At 47.5% G+C, this 27,960-nt stretch overlaps 1 protein-coding gene across 4 annotated transcripts; it reads right to left on the bottom strand.

Moving 5' to 3' along the window:
• On the bottom strand, window positions 1-27,865 carry ZNF385A (zinc finger protein 385A). Of its 4 annotated transcripts, XM_074270125.1 has the most exons (9): window positions 27,803-27,865; window positions 21,197-21,267; window positions 19,077-19,213; window positions 9,578-9,688; window positions 7,209-7,371; window positions 2,507-2,749; window positions 1,887-2,056; window positions 1,519-1,614; window positions 1-1,322 (listed from the first exon to the last, which is right to left on the bottom strand). In XM_074270125.1, exons 3-9 carry the CDS (start codon window positions 19,161-19,163, stop codon window positions 1,092-1,094), a joined length of 1,101 nt encoding a protein of 366 aa, XP_074126226.1. In that variant the 5' UTR covers window positions 19,164-19,213; window positions 21,197-21,267; window positions 27,803-27,865; the 3' UTR covers window positions 1-1,091. The 4 variants fall into 4 exon arrangements, with proteins under 4 accessions (XP_074126226.1, XP_074126225.1, XP_074126228.1 ...); XM_074270124.1 differs by lacking the exon at window positions 21,197-21,267 and having other exon boundaries at window positions 27,803-27,863; XM_074270127.1 differs by lacking the exons at window positions 21,197-21,267; window positions 27,803-27,865 and adding an exon at window positions 21,463-21,691.
• Between the last annotated feature and the right edge of the window lie 95 nt (window positions 27,866-27,960).

Genomic DNA, 27,960 nt, shown 5'->3' with positions numbered 1-27,960 from the left:
TTTGGGGAGCGAAGGGCAAAACGAATCTGGACTTTATTGTTGGGAGGCGGAAGATGCTACATCATCAAGCAGAAACGGGTGATGGTGGTGGTGCAGAAGGGGGCCGCCTCCCCAGGACTGCAAGAATTCGACAACACCGAGGACAGAGAAACACAGAGGCCCCGCCCCCGCCCAAGTTGTGCAGTTGAGGGGGCTGGTGGGGAGGGGAATGAGGTAACTGGGCTAGGGGGCAGGGGGCAGGGTTACAGGTCTGGGTGCGAGTCCTTCGGCAGGGAGCAGGGGGAAGGGGCTTCTATTGCTTTTTGCTCGCTCACAGTTTTGCGGAAGGCAGGGCCGGGGTGGATTCGGATTGGACGGACACCCCCTGCCCCCCTCAGTACCCCCATGGACCATGGGTGCTGGTGAGAAGACAGTGGAAACCCGGGCTGGAGGAGAGAGTACAGGCTAGGGACTGGGTGTTTGTGGAAGGGGGGAGGGTGGGGGTGTGACCCCCCCATAAATACTGCCCCCAGTACGGGTTGGAACAGTGTTGGGGTAGGGTGAAGGTTGGGCCAGGTGGACACAGTGAGGCTGCAGGCCAAAATGCCAAAGTGCTTATGAGGGACCCCGGATCCCTCCTGCCCCCCTCCATGGGGATGTTCACGGAAGCGCTTCAGTTTGGGGTATGGGATCCGGAGTCCCAGAGTCCGATTATTGCCAAGAAAATCCGTTCCTGACCCTCACCCCGGACCCGGACCCTGGACATGGCTTGTGAACCCCGTTTTTGTGCTAGGTTTGGGGGTAGGGTCTGGATGGACATGGCTTTTGGGAGAGGGGTAATCTCCAAAAGGGCTAGGGATGAGATGCCCCCCCTTTATGAGGGAGAGGGAGGGGCAGGGATGGGGTTCCCTGAGATCTGGGGTGCCCCCCTTTCTGAAGCCCCCCTCCCCCGCTTCCCCCTTCCCATTCCTGGAACCCCGTACCTCGGGGTGGTCTGGGGGAGGAAAGAGAGACTCCTTCCCAGGAAAAGCCAGGAGGGGGGGCGGGCTTGGGGGGGCCCAGAGCCTGGGTCCCAATAGGAATGGGGGGAGGCTGGGGGTTCAGGGTTGGGGTCAGTAGGGAGAGAAGAGGATGGGTCCGTGCGCAGTTCGGATGGGCCCGGGCGCTGGGTGGAGCAGGGGGTGGGTGAGGGGGGGGCCCTGGAGGAGCGGGGCAGCAGGGGCTGGGCGCAGGGACAGCGGAGAGCCAGCCGCTGCCGCCATCACTGCCGCCACCGCCAGAGGGCTGGGGAGAAGACCACCGGCCAAGGACTTAGGCAGCTCCTTTGAGAAAGTCAGCGTGCCCTGTGTGAAAGAGAAGCAAAGGTTAGCCAGAGCCTTGGCACCCTCCCCCCCCAATCCCCTATCTATCCCCTGAATTCCCTATCCTCTCCTTCCTCAGGCTTCAGAACGTCTCTCTGCTCCTCCCCTCAGGGACCTCTTCCCCCCAGCCCTCCCATCACTCCACATCCTCTGGCTCGGGATGGACACCCAGACTCACCGCCAGTTCCCCAACGCCCCGTGGCTTCTTGTGGCGGCTCAGCAGGGGGTTAGGTTTGCCAGCCATGCCGTCCCGGTGCCTCCGGCTGGAGATGTGCTGAAGGAAAAATGAAGTGGGTGTTATAGTGGGTAGGTCAGAAATTCAAGAAGACATAGGGGCGTGATGAGAATGAAGGAGGAGGCTTTGGCTCACAATGCTGGGATGTGGAGAGAACCAAGGCACCCACTCATTATTGTCTAAGGAGAAAAGGTGCTGGCCCTGAGGATGGAGCCCGAGGCCAGCCAAACTCCTTTGGTGGAGCTTTGGAGGTGTAGTCCTTCTTAAGGAGCCCCAGGAAGTAACACCAGACAAGAGGAAGACTAACTTACCTGTTTTAACTGGATCTCAGAATTGACCTTAACATTGCAGATTTCACAGTGGAAGGTCCGGTCCTGGGAAGGGGCCTCCGGTTCCCCAGGAATGGGGGGCCCCAGCCTGGGGTACGCTTTGATGGGGCCCAGCCCACTGCGTGCCTCCAGGATTGTCTTGTGCTTGGTACCTGAATTTGAGGTTGAGGATTGAAGAGTGGAGAAAGGATACTGGAGGTTGGATTCCTGGAGGCCCCCTGATTTCTCCTATACCCTTAAAGTTCCAAGGAGAACCAGGCATACAGGTTCCTAATCAACACCTCCCTCCAGGCTCCAACTCCTTAAGTCCCTCAATTTTGAGGCTTGCACTAGGGTGGGGGGGGCCACATCTTGGGTGCTTAATAAATTGTTTATTAACTAACTGTTGTACTAGAGGAAATTCTGACAGCCAGAGAGATGTTGAGGGTTAAGCGTGAGACCATGAGACATTTCAGGATCATAAGAGAAGTGAGGAGAGGATAATACAGGGGAAGCCGTGGATAAGGCTGGACAGATGTGATAACCAAGGTCCTAAGCTGGGAGGAGGGTCCTGGACCGGGGTCAGCTGATGCCAAGTCAAAGGGTTCATGGGGACTCATTACCTTTGTTATGTGCCTCAAGCTGGGACAGGGAGTTCACAGCCACCTTGCACAGAGCACAATATAATAGCCTTTTGGCCTTTTCTTCCTCCTCCTTGCTGCCCCCTGGAAGTGTGGCTGGGGCTGGAGTCCTCCCGTCGCCCTTGGTTCCAGCCCGTCCAGTTTCTGGGACATTGGGTGGGGAGGGGACACCAGGTTGCTTCTCAGGTGATCTGGGGGCCAGGCTCAGCCCGTTTTCCACCACAACTGGAAGGATGGGAAAAGAACACATGGGTCACAAATGGTTTGCCTCTGAACAAAAGCCTCTGACACCAGGGAAAAATTGAGTTTACCCAGAATCTCTTTAGGCAAAAGAAGCCAGCCCCCCACCTCCGGGCTGAAGCTCCCAGCTCTCTGGGGGAAGCACCTAGCCTACATTTCAAAGTTTCTGGCCTCCTAATTGGTAATGGCCAAGTGGTTCCCCTCTCCCCTTCACTGTTCTCCCCTGCAGGGAATGAGCACATCCCTCCCTGCATAGCAGAATCCTGGCAGGCTGCCTGGCCAGGCTGGAGAAGCACGGCTGATCCGGGACCCGCCCGGCCTGGCCTCACTCAGCTCCAGGCCTGCTTGATCCCCAGGGCCCTGCCCCACCCCCACAAAGGACAGCTAGGAGGGAGGAGGGGGAGGAGGAAGAGGGGAAGAGGGGGAAGGGAAGGGAGATGCACCCAGAAGTGCTGAGAAAAGGATCAAGGAGATAGAGATGGGATCAGGGATAGTTAGAGACAGAGACATGATAGACAAAGATAGAGAGAGTGAAGGAACAGGGACCATGGCTGAGCTGCTCTATAATTCATGGCTCCATTAAAGATGCACAGGGTCTAGTCCTGGGTCTGGGCTCCAGCCTCTCAACTCTCAACTGGGGAAACTCCAGCTCCTGCAGATGATCCAGTTTCCGGGTCAGAGGGAGGCCGGGAGTAGGGGTGAGGGCGGCTGAGTGAAGGGAACCAATACTTTAAAGAGAGTCTGTCCATCAGTCCTATTGTTTCTTCCCTTCTCTCTGTGTTGTTGTCTCATCTAATAATAACAATAATTATAGCTGACATTCGGATCAAACTTTATAGTTTTCAAAGCTTATTTCCATGACCTCATTTGATCTTCACCACAGTACTGAGAAATACAAAGAAGGCACCGATCTCCCTCTCCATGTCCTTCCACCGCACCTTTTTTTTAAACAGATGAGAGAATTGAGGCTGAGAGAGGGAAAGTGAAGTTCAAGGTCATGAGGTTTTAGTGCTGGCCTTCTGTCTTTGTTCCCTTCCTTTGCTTTCTCTTCTCTAAACTGGATCCCTTCTGCACCCCCAGATTGGGGATGTTGAGTCAAAGAGAGGGAAGCGGTATAGGGATCAGATCATGACTGATATTTGTTGTCATGATGGCAGGATAATGGTGGTGAGGATGCCCAGACCATGAGCCTCCTTCCCCTGACCCATTCCTCTCTCTCTCTGATTTCTGGCTCTGAATTGGATTTGGAACGTCAGCTGGAGGGCAGAACTGAGAGAGACTTTCGAGATCAAAGGATCATACAGTTAAAATCAGAAGGGACCTCTAGTTCAACCTCTTTGTTTTAACAGATGAGGAAGTGAGGTTCACAGACTAATGACTTGTCCAAGATCACACAGCTAGTTACGAGAAGAGCCAGATCCAGAATCCAGGTCTCCCGGTGAGAAGAGTGGGGTACAGGGGAAAGATGGCTCAGAATTCCTGTACTTCCCCTCTCCTGTGAAGGGGCCTCTCTTCTTGGGGAGGGGAGCCAGGTCAAGACATTGCCAATTCTTCCTCCTTTTCCTCTGAGTCATTGGGCTGGGCTTCAGGGAAGACAGAAGGGACTCTGTGCTAGGAAAAGCTAGAATGGGGTGTGGTGGGGCTAGGGGGTGACAGGATGGAAAGTCTAGCTCACTGGGGTCTCTGGGCTTAGCTCATGGGCTTACCTAGGTAGGGAGAGCTAGAAATGGAGAGAGAGTGAAACAGAAATGAAGAGAGGATAAATCACTCATATATGTGCAATGGTGTGCAAATTACTCAGGACAAGCAATGATTTTGACATTTTCATTCTGTGACAGAACTGATCTCTCTTGGGTTCTTTTACTGGTTCTAGACTGTCTCAGGATACCTAACCTTGACCATATGAAACCAAACTGGGCTGGTTCCCCCACCTTTAGTTAATTCTGAAAGCTGAATGCTAGATTTCATATTACATATACATGTTTTGTTGCTATCTTTTGTTGTATTTTTAAATCTATGGTTTTTAAGAGTAGATATCACTCCAAGGAAACATGCAAAAGTGTCACTCTTAATGAGCACACTTCAGTGACTGTTAGAGATATTACAGCAAGCTGTTGGTGTGGGGAAGCCAAGCATTCCAAGGTTTATTCAAGCTCAGAATGAAACAAGACCAGTTGCACTGAAGCACAAAAGGAGGTGAGATCAACAATAAAAAAATCAGCACTAAGAAATGGAAAAACCATTGCTGTGAAACAGCCTAATTATTTCTCAAAAAACAAGCAAAGACCTTCAGAGAGACCTGGTAGCTGGATGGGCTGTTATTGATTTCTTCTATAGTGCATTGAAGGCTTCTTGAACTTAGAAAAAAAAAATGAGAAGACAAGTTAAAAAAAAACAAAACCAAAAAACCCTAACCATTGCTATGAAGAAAAAAATATTCGTCATGGGCAAGAGAATACAAAGATTGAGATGCTGACAATTGGGGGAAAATATGATTTTTACTGATGAAAATTACTTTTTCATTCACGGATGAATTCACTGAATTCAATTCAAGTGAGCCTGCATGACTAGGCTTCTTCATCAGATTGTAAAATATCTACCAAAAATGTTTTGGATTGTTATTTTTGTTTGTTTGTTTACTTTTAATTTCTAGAGGCCCTGAAAGTCTTATCCCCATTAGGGGAATGACTAACTCTCTGTTAAATATACCAATGTATTTAAGAAATAGAATTGTTCTAGAATTATGTAAATTTAAAAATGTAAATGGAATACCTTTGCACAACTTTGTATTATGACAAGGATAAGAGGAATAAGGATAAGAAATTAATCCTAGAGATGGAGATAATGTGTCTCTGTGACCTAGGAAATCACCTGAAATGGAAATTCCACTGAAAACCGATGGCCTATATTTAAGGCTCAACCTAGGGAGATGGATTATTTCTCTTAGGGTAAACTTAGGATTCAATATGATTAAAATGTAATTTTGCAATAAAGAATTAAAGAATATGTGTCAAAATCTTATACACTCATTGCAGAATCATGTAAAACTAGTGATTATAGCAAAGGAAGGTTATAATGCATATTAAAAGATTTTTTAAAATGTAAAAAAGTTGTAAAGTTAAATGTATAAACCAATAAATTTTATTATTCTAATTCATCCCAATTTGCATACCATTGTACATACATACATATATACATAATTTCCTATCTCAAAATGTGTATTATTTAAAGAGAAAGAAAAAGAAGGGAAGGAAGAGGGAGGAACCTAGGAGAGAAATAGAGAGAAAGAAGGGAAGAAGAGAGAAGGAAGGGGAGGGAGAGAGAGGTGTGGGAAATAAAGTGAGGGAGGGAAAAAGATAGAAGGGGCAGAAAACATAGATAAGAGAACAAAGAGAAAAGAGGAAGAAAAGAAAAGGAGAGTGCAACAATAAATTTGGTTTTACACACATATATTTGTATCTAGGATATACTGTAACACATTTATTATATATGGGATTGCCTGTCATCTAGGGGAAGGAGTAGAGGGAGGGAGAGGAAAATTTGGAAAAGTGAATACAAGGGATAATGTTGTAAAAAAAAAAAATTACCCATGCATATATACTGTCAAAAAATTTATAAAATTAATAAATTTTTTAAAAAAAGAAAAGGAGAAAGAAATAGAAGCAAGAGAGGGAGAGAAAAAACAGAGAAGGGGGGAGCGGGTGTGACAGAAACAAAGAAGGGATGGGGGAAGGTGGGGAAAACAAGAGAATGCAAAGAAACAGGCAAAAAGAACCAAACATGGTTTCTTGTTGCTCTCTAGTTAGGAGAAAACCATTACTTCCCAAGGAAACCCTTTATACTACTAGACAGCTCAATTAGGAAATTCCTCCACTATTACACATAAATTTGCCTCTTTGAGCCTTCCAACTATGGCTCCTAGTCTTGTCTTCTAGGGCCAAACAGAACAAGCTTAATCTCTCTCCCTCTTAACATCCTTTCAAGTATTTGAAGACAGTGTTCTCCAGGTTAAATATCACTAGTTCTTTCAAGTGATCCTCATATGGCTTAAACACAAAACTCTTCATCATCCTTGTCTTTCTCTGGATGGTCTTGAGCTTATCAGCTTCCATGCTAACCTCTGTTACCACTTGAACTATGGTTTGATGAGAACAGAGCACTATCACCTCCCCTTTTTCTGGAAGAGAGACCTCTCTGAACATAAGTGATTAGCTTTTTGCCTGCCAAATCACACTGTTTTATATTGAGCTTGAAGTCCACTGAAATACCCAGATTTTTTTTCCAGATCTAATGTCTCTTCCTTCTTGTATTTGAGATATAGAAGCTAGTAGAAGACAGAAAGATGGCAGAGAAACATATGCATAGATGTGCTATGTATATAAGTGTATCATATGTATTTGTATGTAACATATGCATATGTATATCATGGGATTGACAGACAGACCTGGTCGGAGGGCCCCTCCATCCTCACTGGGAGGGCTGTTGCCTGATGGTGCTGGCTCTCCAGGCTCCTTGACGGCAGGCTCTTTGCCCCGGGTCTTGGCAGCCTCGATGCCTTTGACACGGCGAGCATGCCGATTGCCCTTGTAGTGTGCCTCTGCCTGGCTCTGAAGAAGAGGAGAGTCAGAAAAGAGGTTGACAATCGGTGCTTTCCCTCAGAGCCTCAGTCTTCTCCTCCCCCTAACATCCCTCTCTGCATAAACGCTCTCCCCCAGAGGTCTCGCTGCTGGGGGACTGCGTGGGGCAGAAGAGAGAATCATGGGAAACATTTCGATCTCTTGTATTTATAAATAATAACAAATTATTCCAATTATTTTGGGGGTGTTTAGTTGATGGAAAAGAAGCAGAAATATTTCCTGTTCCCAGAGATTCAGGTTCTCAGGTTCTAGAACAGGAGTTCTTAACCTTTTTGGTGTGTCTAAGGCCCCTCTGGCAGGCTAGTGATGTCTTTGGACCCTTTCTTGGAATCACATTTTAAAATGCACAAAGTAAAATACATGGAATTACAAAGGAAATCAATTATATATACATACATATACATACTTATGCATACACAAATACATATGTGTATACACACATACACATACTTAAATGTACCCACATGCACATATGTGTGCACACATATATACATACACAATCACACATATATATCCATCTATCTACACACACCTCATTGACGGATCCCTAGTTAAGAAGTTAGTAATACCTCAGTCCCACCTTGCTCCTACCCATCTCCATGCCCTGGTCTGCCTCAGACTACTATCCCTCCCGAGCCCTTAGGAGAAGGGGGAAGGGGGTACCTGTCTCCTCCAGAGCAGAATGCTAATCCATTCGTGGGAAGGGCCTGCATATCAGCCTGGCTGCTACCCTCCCCAACTCCCAAATGTCCTCACCTCTGCTGCCTAGCCCTTTTTCAGTGTCTCTCTCTCTCTCTCTATATATATATATGCCTGGGTCCTTGTCCTGACTGTCCTAGGTTTTGTTTCCCCAGAGGTCTCCATGGCAGAGACCCTGGAGGACCCTGGCCACAGGCCCTCTGGATCAGCTTTCTAGCTCCAGCAGAAAAGACAGGGACAGAAGCGGAGACAGCTGTCAAAACAGAACCCACAGTAGGAGGTGGGAGGGTGAGGATGAGGTGGAGAAGGCAATGGGGGGGAAAGGGGAGCTGTTTCCCTACCACTTAGGTCTCTACAAACTACTGGTGACCGGGGCGAGATGTTCGGGGGAATTGGATACCTGGGTCCTATACCTGGCTCCAAGTGAGTGAACTCCTCATACCTGAACTTTCTCTACTATTCCCTCTATCTCCCTCCCCTCCCCCAATACAGCAATATTCTGCTGGGTGAACAAGATCCCAGGAGCCACAAGATCCCTGGGATAGAGGGAGGAATGTAAGGGGTGGGGAGGAGAGGGCAGGCTCAGCAGGCTTGGTCTAGAGGGGCAGTAAGAAGTCAGAGCCAAGCAGCATGAAGAAGGAAGAAGAGCAGAAGAAAGACAGAAACTCAACATTCTTGCCTAATTTCCACCATTCAGATGTTCAGCAGAATGAATTTTGCTGCTTTCCCTCTAAAAGATCTCAAAGCACTAGATGCCGCAAAAATTCTTTTTTCTGTCGCACACAGAAGAAACTTAGAAAGGAGATGGTCAGGAAAGATCATTCACTTGGGTTGTGGGTAGTTCTGAGTCCCTGGGGCAAGTGGCACATATGTATATTGTGTGTGTGTGTTTATGTGTCTATATACGTGTGTTAGTAAGTTTGAGAGGGTGGTGAGGAGAGGGAATAGATGGAGAAAAGGAAATTATATTGGGAAAAGTCCATCATAAGTCACAGATTCTCCTTGTTATCAGAAAAGAAGATCCAGACATATTCCTGAAGGATCATCCTAGCCACCCCCCTGCCTTTAAAGTGTATGATTCTTCTTTTTTTCAAACCTGATCTCTCCTATTCTGGAAATTCCCCAGGTCAAGGTCTTCCTGGAAGATGCTAGTTAGAGGGAACTGAGGGGTGATCTTTGGAAAAGCCAGCTTGCCTGAAGGGGGCCCAAGAGGAAGTTTGCCTACCAGCTCTCCAGGACCAAGAAACGGTGCAAGTTAATTGGCCTAGTCATTTGTGTATCAAGGGTGTATTGTCCAAAGTAAACCAATCCCAGTTCTCTCTCTTCAGTGTCCTCCCAGTCCCCTCCGGGTACCCCCAGCTCCCGCTTCTCTCATCCCAAGATTCCCCCAATGTTCTTCCAGACCCCTCCTCTCTCCTGTCAACGTCCCCTCAGCTCTTGCCTATCTTTCTCCCTTTGGCTAGTTTGGGCCCCTCACCTGGGAGTTAAATCGGATCTGACAGACGTTACAGGAAATGATTGGCCGCTTGGTCTTGAGTAGAGGTCCCCCAAAGGTGTGGGACAGCACAGCCTTCTGCACGGGATCCATCTGAGGACAGAGTCAGGGGATGAGTCATGAACCCTAGCATAGTGCGCCAGTCTCCAAAGGCCAAAAAGGGCTCTCTTCCTTCGGCACCTACACACTACAATTTCCACGTTTGCCTTCTCAGCCCCCCAACTACATCTACCCTGAATTTCAATGTTCTTTCCTATTTTCAGCCCTATATTCACAACCCCAACATACCCAACCTTGTCATTCCAATCCCTTCTTTCATCCTTTCTGCCCTCAGACATGGTGAGCAGACTTCTCGCTGAGCCCAAGTTAGGAGAGTCCTGCTGTGGACAAGGAATACCTTGTGGGTCTTGGATACATGTAATGGAGTGGCAAAATAAGTCCCTAATGAGCTCATCTGGGACTTTCTGGTTTTGACAACACTCTTGGTGACCAGAGATAACTCCTAAAATGCGGCTGTGGCTGGAATTCAGCAAAGGGACTGGGCTGAGTGGGGACTCAGGAGCCCAGCCCCTCCTCAAAGCTCCCTCTAGCTAGAAGAAGAAAGTTAGGGATCTGGGGAGCCATCTCCCTGAGCAGCACAGCCCCCAGGGCCAGGACTGTAGTGCTGGTCAGGATCTGAAAAGCATCTCTCCCTAGCCTGGGAGAGATGGGCCAGCAGATGTCTCTTCAGCTGCCTGCCAAGAGGCCACATGGGGAGGGGAGGAGATGGGAGTTCCTGTGAAGACTTCTGCCACAGGGGGCCAGGAGAGGCCAGAGGATGGAGCCAGGGGACCCCTGGCACTAGACAATAGCTGTTCCTCCCTGCCCCCGTTTCTAGCCCCTCTATTCTTAGGGGGCCTGGGAGTGGCAGGTCTGGAATGCAGCTGGAGATGGAGAGGAATGGGTGGTGACAGGGACCACCCATAGGAATGGGGCCAAGCTGGGGTTGAAGCATAATCATCCAGATGGAGGGGTCAAGTGAGGGCGGGTAGCTGGGGGGTTCCAAGATCCTCAGCTCCACGGCTGAACTCCCCTTGCTCTGATTTCACTCTTTCCAGAGAGACTCTGGCTTTGAAAAGTGAAACTGGGAGATGATCAGAGAAGCTCCCACCCACCCCTCTTCAGTAATTGTGCCAGAAGTCCTGGGAAGAAATTTATGGCTAGGACAGGGGCTTTGAGATCTCTAGAGAGAAAGATCACTGACAATGACCACCATTCACTGCCTTCCCCCAAGTTTTGATAATATTATTGCTAGTAATTTTGCCTTCATTCAAAAAAAAAAGTTTGATTGACAGGTGTCAATATCTACCTTCCCTACCCCCCTGAAAGACCAAGCCCACATCCATGGAAAAGCCAACCAATAGAAGGGGGTGTGTGTGAGTATGTATTAAGCATGCTGTGATGAGTCTTTGTGTATGGGTGGGATGTTGAATGAGTATCATGTGCTCTTTATACGTCAGCTGCTTATCTACATCTATCTGTGTGTACAGGACTGTAGACAAGGGTGAACGGCTGTGTTGTATAATCGACATATGTGTTTATCTGGGTATGTGTATAATGTGTATTTGGCATTCATGTAAGTGAGTGTGTGTGTGATTCTGTGTGTGTATGTGAGAGAGAGAGAAAAGAGGCAGAAGGAGAGAGAAAGAGAGAATAGAACTGACACAGACTTCCTTGCTAGACCTAGGCCGCCAGAACCGAAACCATCTTACCCGGAGACCCTAAGCGCTTCCCTTCCCCTGTTGGGGGGGAGATCCTGGCCCCGTGGCCCCAAGTCCTCTGCTTTGAGATTCAGCTCAACCTGAAACTCAATATGGGCCAAGAAACCCAAGTCGGATGAGCTGGGGTAGAGAGAATGGTGTGTGTGTGTGTGTGTGTGTGTGTGTGTGTGTGTGTGTGTGTGTGTGTCAAAAAGGGAGATGGAGAGGGAGTAAAGGAGACAGGATGATCCCCCCAGTTCCTGCCTCCTTCCCTAAGTCCCCACCATACAGACAATGATTTTGACACTGTTCTTCCCAATTACCCTCTCCCGACCTTTCTTGACCCACAACTGGCCTCATCTATTTCTCTTTCTCCCCTCCAGGGTGACAGAACCTTCCTTCCAGAAGCTCTCTTATCCTACATCCAGGTTCTGGGAAAGATCTAGTTTAACTCCGTAAATACCCGATTGGGGCTGGGGGTGGGGGGAGGGAAGGTTGAGTGCTACCCAAGCCACACAACTCCATTCTGGGTATCTTCCTTGGAATAAATGTCAGCCTGGGTGTTAGAATGCCTGGGCCCAATTCTATCCACAGAGAAGGAATGGTTCAGGCCAAGGTCAGGGGGACTTAAGTGATCCAGCTCCTAATTCTAAATATTCCCAAAGCCATCCCCACACCTGGGCCCCTTCCTGAAATACAGGATCCTTCTCCATGGGGGCTTCCAAAATACATTGCCCCAGATGCCCTCAAAGATTAAAAATCAATGTGGATTGTCTTGAGAAGCTAGGGAGGAATAAATCAGGAAAGACGCTCTGTGTGTTGGGGGTTGGGGGGAGGGAAGGAAGCAGGGAGAAACCAGAAAGAGAAATTGAGGAGGGGGACTTTGATTATATTTCCTTCCATCGGTTTTTTTATCTCATAAAGCCAGATGCCCCTCTATTGATTTCTTTACCCTTTTTTTTTTCCAGATCAAAACCCCCACAGAATTCAAAACAAACAAACAGACCAGGAAAGAGGAAGATAGGAAGGGAAGAGAGAAGGCCAGAGCTCGGGGGCCTGGAGGAGAGGGACATCCAGATTTGAGATAGGGGAGGATGGGTGAGGGGTGTCTGAGAGAAGCAGGTGGGAGACTCGGAGGGATAGGAGGGAATCCTGGGAGATGTAGCCGGCACAAAGAGGGCAGGTTGGGGTGAGAAGCCGGGATGGGAGAAAAGGAAGATGCAGTGAGCTCTGGAAGGCATGGGATTCTGCAGAAGGGTAGAGAATCTGGTGATGTGGTGGGAGCAGCCTGAAGACCTGGAGTGCTCCAAAAGAGATCTTGGGGGGACTGGCGGGGAATCCGGTGTGGAGGGGGCAGTTTGGGCGGTCTTCTCTGGGATCGGGGGATCTGATGTGGGGGTGGGGAGCGATGCAGGGCTGTGGGGGCCTGTGGGGAACCAGGGGTTCAAAGGATGGGAGAGGCAGCTTGCAGGGGAGGGGCAGGCGGGGGCTGCGGCAGCGGCGGGAGCCGAGGGGAGCGGAGGGGGGCGGGGGTCCGGGGTCGCTTACCCTGCGGGACCCCGGGGGCCGCGACTCCATGGCCCGGGGTGGGAGGACCCGGGCGGAGGGGGGCCGGGCCGGGCCAGGGACTCGGCGCTCGCTGCCCGTGCGGCTTGGGGCTGTGCGGCCGGGCCGGCCGGGGTAGAGGGAGGCGGTACCGGCCGGGGCCTGAGCCCCGCCCCGGAGGAGGGGCTGAGGGCGGACCCGGGCCGGGGGCGGGAATTAGGACCGCAGACGCCCGGGACAAGGAGATGGGGATGCGGGGTCTCATTCTCCACCAGATCTCAGCCGAAGAGGGGTCCGCTGCAGGCAGGCGGACCCAGGCCCTGAGCGCCCGCGTAAATGACCCTTCTCCGACTGATCTCTGGCGTCCAGCCTCCTTGCACTGCGCTCCTCTCTGACGTCCCTGTTTCTCATGCTCAAACCCTGTCTGTCATTCCTCAACACTGTCATCTTCCCCATCCATTGCCCTGCCCTGACTCCCCTCTGGGACGGGGACGCAAGCCGCGGCTTCTCCTTGGGGGGTCCCTTTGCTCTCCCCGGTTACACTGGAGGCAACTGAGGCACAGTAAGGAGCGCACCATCCTTCATCTGTAGGCGAGGAAGATGGAAACGGAACTCAGGTATCCAGGTCCCCGGTCCCTCCCCGAGCCCCTCCCCCAGAACTGGGGGGACCACGCCGCAGAAGACCTTAGACAGCGAAGGGGCTAGAGCTCCCTTGTCCCCAACCAAGCCGGTGGATCTGAGCAGGCGCTGCCCTCTGGCGGCCACACATGGCAGGGTGCGGGGCGGGGGCGCATTGGGGGGAGACAGAACCAACACAGGGTAACCTCAGGTCACCCAAGACCTCTTTTCCTCCCCCAAAACACATCTCCAGTCCTGCCCTCTGCTCATCCTCCCCTCCCCCTTCCCATGCCTCGATCATAGTCTCCCTAACCTGTATTTTTGGATCTCATTTCATCACCTTTTAAATCGAGACAGAGGTTAGGAGCTGGAAGAGAGCTTGCCTTTGGGAAGGGCGGGGAGTTAGGCTAGGAGTGTCAGCACACCGTCTGTCCTTTGTGGGGTGTGCAGAGAGAACTGGGGTAACTCAGTCAGGGAAAATGAGCAGGTATGGTCTAATGGAGCAGTTCTCAAACTTTGGGGTATTAAAATCATGTGAAAAACGCTTGTGGACTTTTCAAAAAGATTTGGTTTATTCACATTCTATCTACCTATTAGATTCGAAATTAAAATGTCCTGGTATTGTTCTGAAGATGGCTGTGACCTCACCACATGCACTTCCTAAAAGGGTCTCCAGGCTGCTGTTGTAGCTGAAAATGAACTGGATTTGGGGGCCAGACTTAAAGTCCAGCTCCGCAGTTTCTTAATCTGTGAAGATAAACTCCCTGAAGGCAGGAACTATTGCATTTTTTGTCTTTGGATCCCACACGCCAAGCACACAGGATAGGGAGGGACAGAGACTGGACCTGTGGTTTTATAGGTAGAGAGAGCTCTCAGGCCAACCTTTTCTCTATACAAGTTAGTCTTAAGATTTGCCTGGAGAGCTGGGAGATTTAAGGGCTCTTGCCCAGGATGACGTGACTAGTAAGAATCAAAGGATCTGGACCCTGGTCTCAAAGTCTGTTCTCTATTCAAGCTGCCTCTGGCACATAGTAGGTGTTTAATAAATAATAAACTACGTGGACTCATTATGTGCCAGTGACCTGGTGAGTTACTTCCTCTCTTGTAGGTCTGTTTCCGGATCTGTAAAATGATAGGATGGGCCAAAGATACCTTCTCGCTCTAACACAAAAGTGGTATATTCTACTCCAGAGTTGACTACAGCTGAAAGGAAAGAATAGAAAATCCCTATTGTTAAGGCTACAGATCTTTCCTAACCTCCCCCCTGCCCCATTTCTCTAGGGCATCTGATACTGCTGACAATATCTTCCTTCCAGAAACTCTCTCCTTGTCTTCTTTGACTCTCCTCTCTTCTGGTGTTGCCCCTTCATTCCCCTCCTCCATCTTTCTATTCTCTGTTTCCTCTTAGCTGGCTCTTTTTCCTATGTCCATCTTCTGTTAAGTGGGCTATTCTGGAAGACTCTCTATGCTCCAGGCATTAACTATTACCTCCATGTAGTTTAAATCAATAATAATTCATATGTCCATATATTTAATATTGCCACTTGTATCAAAGTCAAATAGAAATGAGGGTGCACTAATTATATAATTATACCAATATCTCCATATTGAGTAAGTTCAAAAATGTATTATCTATGTTTTATCATATTTTTATTGTATATTTCCAAATTACATTTTAATCTAGTTCAGGCCACTCAGGAATGGCATGGGCTACATGCTTGATGCCTCTGTTTATATAAATCTTTATTTTCACAAAAGCTTTACAGAATAGAAAGTGCTTGTCTCCTTATTCTCATTTTATAGATTTAAAACTGAGGCTCAGAGATGTCCCAGCTCCAAATCTCTATTAGACTATTTGTGACTGGTTTCAGGATAATAGATAGTCTTCCAACTTATAAAATAATGGGAAATGGAGAGGATCTGCTGTCTGAAAGACAGCTCCCTTATTTGTGCAATGGGGGACTACAAGCATGGAACATTATAGACCCAATACTCTCAGCTAAAAGATATCTTGGTGAGTTCTGGTGAGTTGCTCTTCTTTCTCTTTCATTTTTATTTCTTGTTATAAGGAAGAGATAGCTCTCTGGGAATGGAAGAAGAAGGACATGCATTTCGAAATGGAGGAGATTTAAAAACAAAATACAAAAATACATGGAGGAGAATTTTTTTGAAGTCATCTTAGCTCTGTTGTCACCTTGGACAAACCACTTAACATCTTTGGACCTCAGTTTCTTAATCTGTAAAATGAGGGGTTTGGTCTAAATGATCTCCCATTTAAAAGTCTCATGATCTTATGATTTCAGATTGAAGATATCACATGACCTCTGTAGCACTGTCCTCAGTCCTGAACTTCTCATGTTTTTTTTTATTTCTATATCCTTTCCATGCCCCAAACTCAAATGTGTCTGAAACTAAGCACATCACTGTACCTCCCTCAAATCAAACTTACTTCCCTATCATCTCTATTGTTTCCATCATTCAAGATGGAGACCGATAATCAATCGTCTTGGACATCTTCCTCTTTATTACCTCAACAATTTAACTCTTATGAAGTATCAATTCTGTGCAAAACAGTATATTAGGAGATGATGATACAAAAATGAAATAAAATATAGCACTATCCTCAAGGAGTTGGTGAGTATTTATTAAGTGCCTAAATACTTTACCAATGTTTTCTCGTTTGATTTTCACAGCAACAACACTAGGAGGCTGGTGCTATTATTATCCCTATTTTACAGCTGAGAAAACTGAGGCAGACAGATATTAAATGACCCCTGGAAGTCCTACAGCTTGTAAGTTGAGTCATAGTTTAAACACAGGTCTTCCTGACTTTCAGGCCTGTCAATCTGAGTTGCCTCTAGCTGACACATACAAAGATAAATACATAAGTCAAGTCCTTTTACAGTTGCCTTCTTCAACTTTAATATAAAAATATGCATTATGTGGTTTCAACCACATAGAGAAATTGAGATGTGGGAACTTCTTCCAGAAATACACAGATGCCGATCTTAATAAGCTCGAGCAAATTGCCTGAGGAATATAACTGTTAAATGACTTGTCTAGGATCACCCAATGTCAGTGGTCAGGGATTTGAACCTATGTTTCCCTGATTTAAACAAATAGCTCACATATACACACATGTATGTATGTATTATATTTGTGTGTGTATGTGTCTAATTAAGTGACTTGCCCTGGTCACTCAGATAATAATTCATTCCTGAACTCTAGCCACTTGCATAGACATCATGTAACTCACATTTCTAATCCTTTAAGGATTACAAAGTGCTTTCCTCACAAATAGCTTCACTTTCATTTTGCTGATGAGAAAAAGAGCTCAGAGATAAAAGTAATTTCTCATTGATACTATATGATGTCAACAATGAGATGAACCAAATCAGTTCCAACAGAGCAGTAACGAACTGAACCAGCTACACCCATGAAAAAACTCTGTGGTTGACTATGAACCACTACATAGAATTCCCAATCCCTCTAATTTTGTCCGCCTGCATTTTGGATTTCCTTCACAGGCTAATTGTACACTGTTTCAAAGTCCGATTCTTTTTGTACAGCAAAACAACTGTTTGAACATGTATACGTATATTGCATTTAATTTAGACTTTAACATATTGAACATGTATTGGTCAACCTGCCATCTGGGGGAGGAAGGAGGGGAAAAATTGGAACAAAAAGAAGTTTGGCAAATGTCAATGTTGTAAAATTATCCATACATATATCTGGTAAATAAAAAAAAAAAATAAAAATAATTAAAAAAAATTTCTCATTGATGGCACAGTTAGTAAGTGCTAGAGATTAGAATGAAGGTCTCTTTGCCTACTTACAGTATAGGACTATCAAATCTGCTATGTAACAAAAAGAACACTGTAACCCAAAGGTCTTGAATTTTTGTGTTACAAAATATCTTGGGGTTGAGTATCACTAGTTTAAAACACTGACCACTCTGAGGGGGGGAATTTCAGCAGCCATTCGGGACATTTCAACTCGACAGAATCTTGAAGTCTAAAACAGAACCTTAAGATCATCTAGTTCAATTCTCATTTTACAGAGCAGAAAGTGAAGTCCCAGAGAAACATGAGCTGAGATTATATAGGGGGTCCCAAAAGTCTGTGCCTTATATATAACCAGATACCAACTTAAAATTGCAAAAGCTCACCTTGTAATCTGATCACCTGTTTAAATTATAATTCTTATGAAACTGTCCCTGATAATGTGGTTGGCACTAACATTATGCTTTTTTTAAATGGCTTTTTATTTACCAGATATATGCATGGGTAATTTTACAACATTGACATTTGCCAAACCTTTTGTTCCAATTTTTCTCCTCCTTCCCCCCACCCCCTCTCTCAGATGGCAGGTTGACCAATACGTAACATTATGCTTTTTAAGAACCTTAATATTGTGAGGGCCCTCAGAGACTGTCTAGACCAAATGGTACCCAAATAAGAATGCCCTCTACCACCTCCTGGACCAATAGTTATCCATTCTTTGAAAGCCTTCCTCCTCCAGGAAGTCTTCTCTGACTGCTCATGATTTCCCCTTCCTTTGAACTTTTTCAGGACTTGGAGCCTGTATCACAAAATCTGTAACTTAATTGGATACTATTTGTTCTTAATTACAGCTAGTGTTTCATTTAAGTTAACTGTATCTCTTTAACTAGATTATAAACTCCTTGAGGGCAAAATCTATTCTTATATTTCTAGTGAAAAGGATCAAATGGAATATTTGTGTTTTTTGGTTTTTGTTTTGTTTTTAAGTACTTAGCACAGATCTTGAAATATAGAAAACTTTATGTAAATGCTTCTTTTTGTCCCTTGTCTTGCAATTCTTTATATCTCTTCCAATGCTCAGCTCTGGGCGGGGCACATCATAAGCATCAAATAATAGCAATAGTGATGGATTTTAGATCCAGAGAACTGAATTCAAACTCCAAGTCCTATGTGTATATTAGTTCTGTGCTCATGGGCAAATTGCTTAACCTTCCTTAAGTCTGTTTTCCCATATGTTAAATGATGACAGTGATACCTTCTTCTCAAGAATTGTGAGGAAAGCAATCTGTATACCTTACAATGCTAGAGAACTAGGAATGACTATTTTTAATATAGAAAGGCAATCTGAGGACACTGAGGCTTAGGACAGTTAAGGAAGAAAATCTGGGGGGCCAGAAGGAGAGAGTGGAGAATAAGGTCCCAGGAATTAAGTGGGGATATCCCATCTCCTCACTAAATTGTAAATTGCTTCAAGCTAGAAATACTATCATAATTTTTTTTTTTGTATCTTTATTAAGTAGGTCTTTAATAAAAGTAGCACTGAGTCGAAATTGAAAGTATGTGTCTAAAGGGAGAGTGTGAATGGGGCTTGAGGGGTAGAAAGAGAGATTAAAATGTGCTGAGAAGGGGTGGGGTCTGAGGGATGGGAGGAGTGGGAGGTGGGAGGTAAGGGGAGAGGAAGTGCTGGAGTTTGAAGAAAGAGAAGGGGGTTAGAGGTGGAGACTAAGGGAAGAGTGGGGAGGGGGGAGGGTTTGAGTGAGGCAGAGGCTAGAGAGGGTGCAGGGCCATCCTTACCGTGCCAAAGTTGCTGAAGAGGCTCAGGGTGGGAGCTGGCTCCATTGGGAAGGGCAAGATCTGCTTGAGGTCGAGGGGGGGCTGCATGATGGGGGGCGGGTGAAGCAGAGGGAGGGGCCCCGCTCGGCTCAGGCTTCCTGTAGCAGGAGAAGGTAGGTTATAGGGGAAGGGGGGTGGTTGAGTGGTGGCAGTCGTGGACTCTGCCCTCCTCAACTGCAGCCACCTTGTCTGTCCTGTTCATCCACCCCTCCACCCCCACCCCTCCAGACTCACTCCATGGGACTTCAGCTATAAGCATGCTATATATGGTGACAGAAACAGGGAGGGTACAACTCTTTCTTTCCCTCTGGGGCTGGTTTCACTTCTCTCTTCTCCAGATCTCTCCCATCCCCCAAGATCTCTAAGCACTTTTTAGACACAGAAAGAATCCTCTATGTTTGGTAAGCATGGGACCCAGATGTCCCTTATCCTAGCTCTATCCTCCAGGAATCTGGAACTTTTCATGCTCTCTAAGGATCCTAAAGCCCTTAACACCCCAAAGGAAGAAAAGTCATGGATTCTCACAGTCGGAAGGAAACTCCAAGGTCATTTAGTTCAACCCCGACACAAATCATGAATCCTAGTTACAATATCCTGACAAATGGTCATTGCAAGCCTCTACTGGAGGACCTCCCATCATGAGAAACTCACTGCATCCCAAGGCAACCCCTCCCCTCTGCCCCACTTTTCCAGTAACCTGATTGGCTGATTCTCTTGGCCAGGCTTGGAGAGGGGGGGGAGATGGGAGGACAGGAGAGAGAGGGTGTCAGGGGCAAGACCCAGGAAAAGGAAATTTATCAAGTTTGGGGCGCTGAGATGGGGGGAAGAAAGGACTGAGAATAGTATTTCAGAGCAGTGGGCATAAGTTCCCATCAGGTATAAGAAAAGGAAGGAGAAGCCTAGAAGAGGAAAGAAAAGAGAAACGGAAGAAGGTCCTACCCCAGGTGACCCTTTCCTCCAGTGAAAGGGAGGAGGGATGGGGTATATGGGGACAGAAAGAGGGAGGTGGAGGTGACTCAGTCCTTCTCACTTTGGGATAGCTCCAATTGTTAGGAAGTATTTCCTTCTACGCAGCAGAAGTCTGATTAGAAGCACCTTCTGCTCATTCCTCCACATTTTGCCTTCTGGACCCAGGAAGGACTAGTCTAACACCTTTTCCCTAATGGCTTTATTGTGATATGATTTTGAGCTCCTTAAATAGACTCCAACTTAACAATATACCCTTTATAAGAACATTGCAGAAATGAATGCAATATTCCATGTAGGATGGGAAAGGTCACTGGTTTGAAGCCAGCGATGTGGCATTTAAATCCTAGCTCTGTAAGTCATTTTGCCTCTGGAGGCCTCAGTTTCCTTATTTGTAACATCCAAGGCCTGGGACTAGGGAACCTGTAAAGTCCCTTCCAACTCAAAATTCTGTGATCTTGGGATCCTTCCCACTTGAAAAGGAAGAGGAGATCTGACTAGGTAGGAGCTGTGGAAATATCTTCTCTCTCTTTTTGTACTTCTATTAAGAGAATTAATTAGGGAGAAAAATGGCTGATTCAGCCTACTGATCCAAAAGAGAGGTGGAGGCTCAGGATTGGAGAGTAGAGGGACAGAATGCATGAGGAGTCTAGAAGAGCACTTAAGTAATGTCTAACTGGCTCAATGGATGGGGAAATCCCTGGGATCAATCACAGTTAGGAAGACCTGAGTTCAAATTCAGCCTTAAACATTTATTAGCAGTAAGATCTTGGGCAAATCACCTAACCTCTGTCTGCCTCAGATCTCTCAACTATAAAATAGGATAATAATAGCACTCACCTCCTCACCTCTCAGGATTGTTGTGAGGTTCAAATGAGATAATATTTATAAAGCACTTAGCACAGTGCCTGGCTTAATAAAGGCTTGTTCCTTTCCCCATTCCTCATTACAAAGCTTAACTAATAATCAACATCACTCTAAAACCATGCAGAATCAGAGAAGGGTGTGTAAGTAGCACATTTGTAAATCTTTCTTCAGCTTCTTTCCTTCCCCCCTCCCTTCCTCCCCTCCTCCTTTCCCCCCACCTCCCCAATTCCATTGGCGTTCTCTCTCACCCAGGCATCTCCTGCTTCTCTTTTGAAGGAGGAAGCATGTCCAGGGCAATCAGAATGGGGAATGCCTAAGTCTGAACCAAAGGAGGAAATGAAAATCCCAACCCTCCCAGACCTCACCCCTCCACCACAACCCAGCTTAACGGGAGAGCCCAACTGAGGACAACCAAGGCAGCCACTCTGGGGAGACCTGCAGGGCTTCCAGCAGACCTGGGCTGCCTGCTCTGGGGGAGCTCCAGGGCATTTGCCAGGTCACCGACCACCCCCACCTGCTTTTTCCCAGGAACCAAAGTAGAATCGGAGATGGCGGGCCTGGCTCCTGTCCCTTCTTCCTTTCAAAGGAGGAAAGGGATCGCCTGGGTTCTTTTTAAATTTCTCCTTTCCTCCCTCTTTCAGGATTTTCTTTTTTTCTCATACCTGGTGGAACTGGTGCCCACTGCCCCAAGGTACTGGCCCCAGCCTCCCTAGGGCTCTAGGCCTGACAAATTCCCTTTTCCTGGGTCCTGCCCCTGACACCCTCCCTCTCCTATCCTCCCCTCCTAACCCCCCCCAAGCCTGGCCAAGAGAATCAGCCAATCAGGATCCTGGAAAAGTGGGGCAGAGGGGAGGGCGGGGGAGCAGGGATTAGGGGAAGCAGTGGAGAGAGAGAGGGGGTGGGGGAAGACTCAGGCACAGCTCAGAGTATGGGGGGAGTTTGTCCCTAGGGTCCTGGGGCATCTCCTCCATTCAGAGGTGGGGCTATTTGGCCAGGATCCTTGAGTCCTGGTGTTCTACCTGGGAGGTTCAGGAGGAGCAGGGATTATTGGAGGCTGGGGTCAGGCTTGAAGAGCTAAAAGTAGATGCTTGGGATATAAGAGTTTTCTAGATTAGCAGCTGGGAATCAGAACATTCAGGTTCTATGCCCCCGGCTATCTCAGATCTGAAGAGAGAAAAAAAAAAAAAGAAAAGAAAAAGGGATAAGAAGGCTCGGTGGGGGTGGGGGGGAAGGAGGGGAGAAGTCCGAGGGAGGGAATTTGGAATTCAAAATTTTTCAAAATTTGAAATGTAAATTTTCAAATTTTTCAAATTTCAAAATTTAAAATAAATATTTTTGAAAGAAAGAAATAGGAATAGATAGAGAAAGAGACTGACAGACTAAAAAAATGGTGACAGAAGACAGGGAAAATGACAGAGGTTAAGACAGAATAGGGGGACATGGAGATACTTTGGTGACTTCCTCTCCCTATTTCGTGCTTTAATGCTTATCTTCTCCCCCTCCCCCTTATCCCTTGGTACATCAGGCCTGGGCAGCATTAACTAGCCTAGAGTGGCAGCAGGGAATGGTGCTAGAAACCTGAGCTCTCCCAGAGCCCCCAGCCACCCTCCCCTCCCCACTCTCTGCCCACCACAGATGGCTAGGAGCTATCATTTCTACTCCTCCCTCTCAACACACACATGGAAACTGGAGGCTGCATCTTGGCCACCATGCCCATTACCCTGACTTCCAGATCTTGACACAGGGGAAATCAGTAATTCCCCCTCCTCCCCCTCTCCCTCCCTCTCTCCAGCATCCTTAGATTGGGAAGCTCAGGTCAAGCTACAAACATGTGCCCACATCCACACCACTCCCTCCCAGCAGGGAACTTGAACCCTGAGCTTTCCAGCTCTCCCGCCAGTCTTGCATGCCCAATGCTTTCCCAAGGAGGGGAGGAGTGGTATCTATCCAATTCTACCCCCCCATTTTTCAACCAGATTGCAGCCCTGCTGTGTTGTGTTTGTGTAGGACTACAGGGGGACAGTTAGGTATTTAGGGGGTGAATAAAGACAGAGGTATTGTAGAAGGAGCTTTTGGACTTGAAGTCATGAGACTTGGGCTGTGATACAAACTGAGATTATCTAATAATTGTCATTTAACCTCTGTAAGCCCCAGTTTCTTCATCTGTAAAAAGAGGGAATAATAATGCCTGGGCTCCCTCTGGACAAGGATGTTGTGAGAAAAAGAACTGAGCTCACCATGCTACAGAAACCGGAGTTATTATAAATAAAGAGGGGGTGGGGTAGGTTTGCTTGGCCCCATTCTCTGAAATGCCTCCTTTTAGGATAATAGAATTGGAGGGGGCCTGTGAGATAGTCTCTCAGTTTGCTGAGAAACTGAGTCCCTTTGAGGCTAGGTGCCAAGGTTACATAGGTCACTAGTGACAAAGCTGAGATTCAGAAGCAGGTCCTATTACTCCAAAATCAGCATTCTTTCTACCACTCCATGACATTCTCTTTTGAGCTTGCTCCATCCAACCAGAGCCTCCAGGTTTGGTTGGGGGAGGGAGAATAAGAGACCCTCCTACCTGGAGGACTGCTTCTCCTTTTCATGAGAACTCTGGAAGAAGGAAGGAAGCAAATCCAGGATTGATTTTGAGGATGGCCTCCCATCTAAGTAAGAGTTTAAATAGTGTTTGTTGAATTGAATTATATTTGGTTGGGTTAGAGGCATCTGAGTGAGGAGACAGGGAACCCAGGTGTCCCAGTGATTGAGAAGAAGGGGTTGTGCAGCTAAAGGGAGGGACTGGATCAAGGCTAGGGCAAGAAGAGACGCTCATTAGAGTAATTGCCCTCCGGCAGAGAGAGCCCTACCCTCTTTAAAGAGGCAGCTAGATGGCAGGAGATGGAGTCAGGAAGTCTCATTTTCTTGAGTTCAAATCTAGCCTCAGACACTTACTAGCTGTGTGACGCTGGGCAAGACACTTAACCCGTTTGCCTCAGTTTTCTCATCTTTAAAATGAGTTGGAGAAGAAAATGGTAAATTATTCCATTACCTTTGCCCCAAATGGGGCCATGAAGAGTCAGACACAACCCAACAAGGGCATTTAAAAACAATCTTAATAGTCTCAATTATTTTTTTTTTGATGTCTCTTTATCCCCAACCTTTAAAAAAATTTTTTTTAAATCTTTTTTATCTTCATTTTAATTTTACTTTTTATCTTTTTTTTAAAATTTTGTTTTATCTTCATTTCTCTCTTTAACATCAAGATATATTTGGCCCTCCTCATGCCATCTTTATCCTGAGTCTGACTTTCTGGGACCTGTTTAATCTTGTTGAGACCTACCTCTCAGCCCCTCTTAGCTAGGAACTCAGGAATCACTAGGTCCCCCGTTATTAAGGCCTTATCCCTTAACATCTTCTATTATCCCCTAGACCTGGGTCAGGTCCATTCATTCCAAATGAGAAAAAATGGTTTAGTGCAAAGTCTTGAATGAGGAGGGGTGGGAAAGAGGAAAATCTAGCAGCCATTTGGGCAACAAAATGGAAGTTTAGGAGCCAGAGATAATTGGAATGGAGAGTGAATGAGGGTAGGGAACCTCTCAGGTTAGAGCAGGATTCAAGATGAGATAAGGAGGAACTGAGAGGTTTGTTTTTTAAGGGAAGGGGTGGAGCCCAAACCAGGGAGAAGCTGATGGAAATACAGAGATCCGGACGCTGGAGTTAGGGGCTCAGTAGGAACGGAGGTCAGTCAAGTTAAAGGGTGAAGATAGAGATCGAAGTCAAAAGGCTTTGGGCAAAAATAGTTTTCTTGTCAGTTCAACAAATATACACAGAGCCTACTACATAATCAGCCTGCAGGCCCTGGGGATACAAAAAAAAAAAAAATTGGTATTAACGTGTTTATATATTGATAGTGAGGAAAGCCATGGACATAAATAATTGTGCACTAAGAGAAAATGTGAAAAGTATTAAGAGAAATTTGAGGAAGAAGAAATCACTTTGGAGGGAGAGAGAGCAAGGGGAGTACAGTCGGAGAATCAATTCAAGAAAGACTTCATGAAAGGAATATTGTCTGAATTGGACTTGGAAGAAAGAGATTTTAAAAGACAGAGTGGTGAGTTTGATGGGGGTAGCCCCCAGGAGCCCCAAAAGGGAAGATCCCAAGGGGACAATTACCTCCTGAGAGACTTGGCAATAGTTAAGGTTAAAGTGTGCAGGCCTAGGTCTAGGATGCTAATCTGAGGGAATTTGAACTCATTTCCTATCCCCTTTCTCTTTCTCCAAATTTTCTTATTTCCTGCCAAAGGAGTGTGTGGGGAGGGGGGAATGGAGGAAGTGGTAAACTCTTGGGCTATTCTTTCTTTGTCTGAGGCCCAGAGCTACTTCTCTTTTTCCTCAGTTTCCCTTTTCCAGGAAGGAGGCAAATTAAGAGCTAGAAAATGCTTTGAAGTCAAAGATGAAAGGGATAGGGGGATGATTATGAGCAACTATTTAAACCATCATCTGTAATAACAGCTCCCTTTCCCCCTCCACATACACACCCTGGGGGCAGGGAGATGGGGATGGGGGAGGGATGGCCATGAGTTTTTGAATGGTGGGGGAGAGAGGGGAGAATCAAGTTAAACAGTGAAGGGCAGAGGGGCTTCTTGACCCATTAGAACAAAAGAGCAGTCAAAGATCTCAATGTGTACTTTAGAATAAGAAACAGAACTGGACCCCAAACCTAGAATCCCTCTGATCAAAACTCCAATTCAGTCCCAACATAACTAAACCCACCCAGAATATAGAGCCTAGAATATAAGATGTATAACTCAGACTTTGGGGTATCTCTCTCTCTTTCTCTGATTCTCTGTTTCCCTCCAGTCCTTTCCTTCCTGGCAGGTGTGGCAGCCTTACCACACTCTCCCCCCCCTTTTTTTTTTTCCCTCCACTGTTGTTATGTTTGGCACAAAGTAAGGGGTTATTATGGTGTCTTCCTGGGAGATGTGAGGAAAGGGAACTTTAAGGAAATCTGGACCCAAACTTCTGCCCCAGGTTTTAATGTTATTCTTGAGCTCGGGAACGTTTCCCGGGACTCTATCGGGCATAAAAGAATCACCTCCACCAATTTTATCTTAAAACATTTTGATTTTGCTGTCACAGAGTCCCTGGGCTCCCAGTGTGGTCAAGGGTGTGTGGGGTCACAGAGGCCTGAGGAATGCTGAGCCTCTGGACAAAGGCCTAAGCTTTGGGGAAAGAGGTACTCCTAAGAGGATGAGGAATTTCAGGACTGCTGACTATAACAGTCCCTCCTTCCTCCACCAATGGAGTCCACACAGAGGAGGAAAGGAGAAAGAAGGTGAGAAATGGAGAGACGTAAGGGAAATGGAAAAGGAAAGGTAGACGATGGATCAAGAAAGAGAAATGGAAAAGAAAAATGACAGAGGGGAAGACACGAGGGAGAGATGTAGGCAGAACAAAAGGAATAGAAGGAAAGAGGAATAGAATGAGTTAGAGGAAAAGAAAGCGCAGACAGGAAGGAGATTAGAAAAAAAGAGCCAGAGAGGGAAAAAGCAAGAAGAAAGGTTGCAGCTAGAGAGAAGGGCAGCTGTTAGGCCTAGAGCAACGAGTCCAGGTGTCCTTAAGGTAGGGGGTAGATTAGGGAGTGAGTTACAGGTGGCTGGGGGGGGGGATGGAGGCAGGCTCCCCTAAACCTGGGAGGGGGAACATCAGAAACCAGCCTGGTCAGGGTGAGATCAGAGGTCAGAGCAGAGCCTTCGGGAATTTAGAGGAAGGCAACCGAGTGAAACAAAGTCAGAAACGGAGATCAAGAGGAGGACGGTGACTGAGCCGGGCTCCCACCCCACCCCCATCCCCCAGGGCTCCTTTCGATGTAGGTCACCAGGGATGGGGATGTTGTTGGCTATGGGGCTGTCAGAGGCCAGGCAGGATCCCCTCCCCCTTCCCTCTCCCTATTCCCCCTCAAAGCCTGGCTTCCCCCAGCCCTGGGCAGCATTGTAGGAAGAAGAGGAAGAGGAGGAGGAGGAGGAAGGGAAGGGGGGTGGGGAGAGTACAGGTTCCCAGCGCCAGGAACTGGGAGTGAATGGGGCAGGTTTCAGCCTGTAGGACCAGGACGGTTGCTGAGACAGGAGCACAGACAGGATCTGAACCGCCCAGGCCTTTGGGATAGGCAGCTCCCCACCCCTCCTCCCTTTCTTTACGGCCCTACCCCACAAAACCCTGCAAGTCCTGGTGACCCCCTTCTCAGGCCTCCAAACCCTGCTCCTTCCCCCCCCCCAGCACCCAGGCCCCAGTCCCATTACTGTTAGCCCCTGTTCCCCCCAGCCCAGTCCCCCTTCCTTTACCATAGCCTTTCCAGACTCGATTTTCTCCCGAGTTTCCTCCTTTCTCCACTCTGCCCTGTCCCCATTAGGTTCAAACTGTACTCCCCCCCCCCTTTCTAATCTCCCTTAATTTATCCTTGCTCCCTGCTTCCTCCTTCCCTTTTCTACTTTGGCTCAGGCCCCTGTGGATGTGGGTTGGAGAGGTGGTAGTGGCGGTGCAGTTCTCCCCCCCACCCCCCAATCCCCGGCCCCCAAACAATCCCCCTCCTCAATCCCTGACTGTCTTCATAGAATATTCATGAGTCTCATGAATATGCAGCAACTCATTATAGGAGTCTCGTTCTCCCCTACCCCCATCTCCTCCAGTAGTGAACGGTAGGGAAAAAGGGGACTCTGGAGGGGGGCACAGATGTGGAGCCAGATGTAGGGGGAGGGGGAGCCAGGCTCTGACAGGAGACTGCTGTCATCGCGAAGCCCAGGATTGGGGGGAACGGAGATCCAGAGGGGACACCCAGGGGTCCGGAGACTGGAGCTACGGAGGCCACTCACCGAGGATCATGCTGGGGACCCAAGCGTTCGGGGCTCCGCGCGGCTCCGTCCCGGGGGCCGATCTGGCGGGGTTGGGGGGGGGGGAGGAGGAGCCAGGGGCGGAGCCGGTGGCTGGGCCAGGGCGGAGCGGGGGCGGGGCTGGGGCTGAGAGCAGGTGA

This window comes from Sminthopsis crassicaudata, chromosome 5, assembly GCF_048593235.1.
Source record: "Sminthopsis crassicaudata isolate SCR6 chromosome 5, ASM4859323v1, whole genome shotgun sequence".
Lineage (NCBI taxonomy): Eukaryota > Metazoa > Chordata > Mammalia > Dasyuromorphia > Dasyuridae > Sminthopsis > Sminthopsis crassicaudata.
The sequence above is the reverse complement of the archived record's forward strand: the minus strand, read 5'-3'. Positions and strand labels throughout refer to the sequence as shown.